The 5368-nt window shown below is 31.3% G+C and overlaps 1 protein-coding gene across 1 annotated transcript; it reads right to left on the bottom strand.

Annotated features, from left to right (window-relative positions):
- Nucleotides 1-213: 213 nt before the first annotated feature.
- On the bottom strand, nucleotides 214-2935 carry LOC120140754 (heat shock factor protein HSF24-like). Its single transcript, XM_039155734.1, has 2 exons — nucleotides 2281-2935; nucleotides 214-889 (listed from the first exon to the last, which is right to left on the bottom strand). Exons 1-2 carry the CDS (start codon nucleotides 2482-2484, stop codon nucleotides 299-301), a joined length of 795 nt encoding a protein of 264 aa, XP_039011665.1. The 5' UTR covers nucleotides 2485-2935; the 3' UTR covers nucleotides 214-298.
- Nucleotides 2936-5368: the final 2433 nt, after the last annotated feature.

The raw sequence follows: 5368 nt of genomic DNA on the forward strand, positions 1-5368 counted from the left end.
CAACCAGATGATTTCTCTGTTCTATTTGCTGGTTTAATAGTAATAATAAAGAGTAACATTTTTAGGCATGTCTACTTTTCTATTTAACATTTCTAGACGGAAAGAAGAGTGCAAAATTACCTTTGACTTGTTAACTAATTTTTCCCATATTTTTATTTTGAAATTACAAAACCTACTTATTTATTCGTGTCCGCCTCTGATTGATCAGATGGAACCTTGCTGCTTTCCACCAGCAAGGCAGCGTATCGAAAATATACGGTCTTCACCTCCATAGTGTGTGACCTAGTGTACACGATTTTCACCTCCTCGCGTGCCCTCTTTTTTTTCCCGATCCTGTCAACAAAACACCAAACAATTTCAAATTTCCGCTACATTCTTCATCGCCTTTTTCGTCATCATCATCGTCAAGACCATCGGCACCGTATGTAAGGTCACGATCATCTCCATCACGGGTGGGATCATAGCTTCCTTGCAGAATGATGCGATTGATCTGATCGGGCCTCACCTTCACACATTCTGTTAAAAACGCAACCAGCTCGTCGCATTGCTTCTTCGCTTGCGCCAGCTCCGAGCTCAAGATCTCGTTATATTTTTTCAGTTTTTGGCTCTCTCCTGATAGTTCGGACAATTGAGTCGTTATCTTCGGCTTTGACTCAACTGATCCCGAATTCCTCGAGTCAGGTGAAGACGTGGAAGTGAACCCTAGGTCCTCTCCCGACTTAGTCGGAGAGGAAGGACGAGCACCAGATGTTTTACCGTTCGCCGGAGTATTATTCGGCGGTGTAATTACTGGCTTCCGACGTCGGATTCCGGACAAGAGCTCTTTTTGCCCTCGCTTGAAGTTGTCGTTCGCGAATTCCCATTTGTCTTGAACAACCTTTCGAAATCCCTGCAAGAAAACAGTAAATTAAAAGTTAAAAGCATCTATTTTCTCCCCCCTATTATAATGTTTATTTGTGAAGAATATATTACTTCCCTTAATTTCTTTTACACATTAAGTAGATATATTATTTGTTTCTAGTTCTTTAGTATATGGGTTAATAATAAATTAATTTTATATTTATAACTTTAGTTATTTATATAATTTAGTTTAAATATAAGGAACAAATAATATTTTTATTTTAAATATGTTATTTTTTGTACATTTTTAAATTTTAAATTTACATTATTTATTTTTATTTTTATAATAAACTATCTTAAAACTCTTATAATAATCAAACTTTTTCTTATACTAATACCATATAACCAAACACATTAAACACATTTATTTAGGATTTATATAAAAAAAATTGATCTTCTAGTGGATTGGGACACTGGATCTCTTAAGTAAAGTCTGGGTTTAAATTTTAACATTTGTGAATGGAGTAAACCAGGGGTTGGGAGGGTCACCTTTGCCTCTACAACACCCGTCCAGATTAATCAATTAATAAATCAGATATTAATTGTTACATCAAAAATCAATTTTTATCAAGATAACATTCAAATATTTTTTATTTTTAAAAATAATATACAGTTTTATAAGAAAGTCATATCAAAGTGTATGTAAAGATGGATCGAGGGGCTTCTTGAAAATTCTCCTTTATTTTAATTTTTTTTATAAATTCATTCTCTTTAAAAATTTTAAACTTTCGTCTTCTTTAAATATATATGTATCCTACATGGCACAAATGGTGAAAGGCTCTTCCAAATGAAGCGTCTTTTATCCTAAACCATGCAAAAAAAAAAAAAAAAATCGACTGTGAATTGATTTTAGAGTTTATAAAATTAAATAATATTTAATAATATAACAAGTATGATAAATTATATTACCAATACCTAATATTTTATTTATTATCCATTTAATCTTTAAACATGATTAATCCTATTATTACAAATATAGAAGATGATTTTGATGTCGTGGTGAATAAATTAAACAAATTCAAAGATAAATTGTCACTGCTAAGTATCTATCTTTAGGAAGCTCAGAAATAGTTCGCAAAAATAATTTTAAAATTCAATTTTTTCCGTCGAGAAGTCAACGGAACAGCTCATAATCTTATACAATTTAATTTAAATCGTTATAATTTATTTTATACCGAATTTTAATACCTAAATTATATTTAGAATATTATATTGAACGAAGCTATATACTAAATTAATACTATTAGCTACTTTAAAAAAAAAACTCGGTTCGCACGTTGGAATCGGAATCTAAATATTCCCACCAAGTGGAACGAATATACAACTTTTAATTCAATTAGCATGGGCGTATAATAAGTCTAAGAATTTCGAAGAACTTACGTAAGTGTTGAGCTGACGCACAAAGCTGGAAAAGTTGTCGTGCTTGAAATAGTTGGGGAGCAATTCCCTAGCAAAATCAGCCATTTTCCAAACCACAAACGACGTGCCGTTTTCATTCCATGAAATCACATCGTCGGTCATCGGATCTTCCACCAGCTTGTATGTTTTCATCAAGAACGGCGCCGGAACACTCCTTTGACTCATTCCGATCCTCCTTTTCCTTCACCAACCTAAATCCAAAAACCAAAAAAAATAATAATAATAACCTATAATCATCCAATATTATCAGTATTACAGAGACGAGAAAAAAAACTGGGTTAAAGAGAAGAACAACTAAAGAGAAGAAGAGCCGTCAAGAATTCCCAACCCCAGTCAGAGAACCCAAAGAGGATATCACTGTTACAGTGTTTGGTCGTATCAGTTTCCATGGATTAACAGAAAGACATCCCTGGGTTATTTGAATCTAAACAAGACGACGACTCTCTAGTCTTTTTTTCCTTCTTATTAATCTGAAGAGGGTGATAGCTAAACTTAAGGAAGTGGGTTTCTAGAGAATTTAAAGAAGAAAAGCGTGTGTTTGGGACTTGAAATCAAGCTTCTCCACTAGAGTAGGTTTTTTCAAAGTTAAAGCATCATTAAAAGAGATTGGAAGAATAAGAAGAAATGAACACGCTTTTCTTCTTTCTTGAATATAAGAGAGATTTTTCTAACGAGAAAATGTGGTGGGAGCTTTTTCTTCAAAGGAAGCTTCCATCACAATATTCCTATAGAATTTTTTTTCTCGTTTCAGCTTAATCTTATGACCTTTGACCAATCATGTTTTTCTTTACCTAGAAACACATTCATGCATTGATGGTTATATATATTTTTTCCTGCTGCAATTCATAATTAATTCAGATACATGTAATAATAATGACTCGTTCACGGACCAACTAAAATATGAACACATCGTTGACTTTGGTTTCCAGCCTCTATTAAAAGTTTCCAGTATATTGCGTAAAGGATTTGCGTGAAGTGGACGAGGCATCAATGTCTTCTCCAAATAACGTGAGAGCACAAATGTTGAAACTTTTAATATATCACCCTTCGTATTGACTTCCTCTTCCACATTTATTCCACCTTTACTGTTTGTTTCTTTCCCCAAATAAAATAAAATTATAAGAATAATATACATGATTAAAGCATAATAAATCTTGTTAATTAAATTGTTTTTAAAAATTATTAAAGTGTGTGAAATAACTACTAAAATAAAATATGACTGTATAAGAAAAAAGTTAAAAGTTCAAACATATCTCTAAAAACTTATATATACGCATAAATATTATTATCGACAGTGAATAATAAATATTATCAATGCTAACATAAAATTGTATATAACGATAATCGTACAATGACGGGCTAGATTTATCACAATTCAACCCTGGCCTATTTATAATAATTGTGAGAATCCAAAACAAGTGTAGATTAACAAGATAATCAAATTAACACCAATCGAAAAGATGGTCTCAAATCCAACCTTGATCAAACAAAAGATGTACTTCAAATTATTATCCTTTTAAATAGATACTAAAGATTATAATTAGAAACGTTTAACCCTTGAATGACCTGAATAGCAGCAATTATCTTATATTCTTCTGTCTCATATCAGTAATTTTTTTTCTTATACCCATGATTTTTCCATTTAAAGTATTTTATTTAAAATTTATGTATTCTTTTTTTAATAGTTCAAGATGATTAGAAGATGATATATGTTCATAATTTTTTTAGTCATTGATAATATACACATATCTTGTAGACACATTTATTCGAATTCATGATTTCAAAGAAGAACAACACTCTTATTAATCATTGAAATAAATTCTATGTATTCTTATATTTTTTTCCTTATTGTTTTACAATCGTTTCTATATGTCACTATCTTTGTATATTATAACAAATAGTTTTACAAGTTACAACCAAGAATAAGTGAAATTACATTTTAAATATTATTAAAAACGTTTCAAGAATTTATGGCATATGCTTTAATTATTCAAAGTTTTTGTAAACGGTTTATGCTGTGAGTTATTGACGTAATTTGAATGAAATGATAGACGTTGATCTAACGTAGTGTAACCCCCTAGACCCGGCCTATGCGTTTCAACTAAGTCCAGTGGATCACAAAGACATTTTCCAAAACCGTTATCCAATCAATGTAAAACCACATTATTCATGACATGAAATTATAATAAATTATAATTTTTAAAACTCAACTCTTAAATATAAAACCAATCAGTAATAAATTAATTTAAAACATATCTTAAAAATCAAAACCACGATAAACTGAATAGTAATTGCAAAAGTATCATCATTAAAAAAAATCCAATACTTTAAAATAGGTCCATGTCACCAGAATAAAATCAACTTGTAAGTTTAAAATATTACAATCAGATATACTTCAAGAGATATGTTGATCCTCCAAGTGCTCGAACCGAGGTATCTAACCAACAGTATCTGAAAGGGGAAAAACATTTTCGAAAGGTGAGCTAGGCTCAGTGTGTCCCAACATTACCATAAAATCACAATAGGTACATTAAACAAATCATAGTCCAGTAAATCTCACAAATTCGTAAAAGAGTTTAACTTTTGAAAATCATAGTTTAAACCCTTTTCTGGTACACCATCAGTAGTTCCCAAAATTATTTTTCATATAGCTTACTTTATGCACATAGCACAAAGAAAACCGACTTAAGGATAGGCTATGAAGCTTGTATCCTTAAGCCCAAGTCAATAAGTCCATATAGCTTACACTAAGTACACAGCAAAGGAAAGCCGACCTAATGAAACATCTTGGGGCCCTCAAGAATCACATTAGGCCCGTTTATTAGCTTGATCAGAGCTATACAATTGTAGTTCAATCCATCCCAAAATCAATATCCATATACCAGTCATCAAAGTCCATAAATCATCAACAATAAATCGGTGTACCAACAATAATAAACCATAGATTTCAATGTACCATATTTCAAAACATATAAAACCATTATGTAGTAAACAGGAACACACCTCGATAATGGGTTCAGATAGTAGAACTACTGATTGCTGGTTTCAC

The sequence above is a fragment of the Hibiscus syriacus genome, unplaced genomic scaffold, assembly GCF_006381635.1.
Source record: "Hibiscus syriacus cultivar Baekdansim isolate YM2019G1 unplaced genomic scaffold, ASM638163v2 tig00110788_pilon, whole genome shotgun sequence".
Classification (NCBI taxonomy): domain Eukaryota; kingdom Viridiplantae; phylum Streptophyta; class Magnoliopsida; order Malvales; family Malvaceae; genus Hibiscus; species Hibiscus syriacus.

What these genes read in the sequence shown, in the direction of transcription:
- LOC120140754 (XM_039155734.1), bottom strand. Translation starts at nt 2,484, where the DNA reads ATGAGTCAAAGGAGTGTTCCGGCGCCGTTCTTGATGAAAACATACAAG. An exon ending in TGCGTCAGCTCAACACTTAC is followed by an intron (nt 890 to 2,280) that starts GTAAGTTCTTCG and finishes GTTTTCTTGCAG; the next exon opens with GGATTTCGAAAGGTTGTTCA.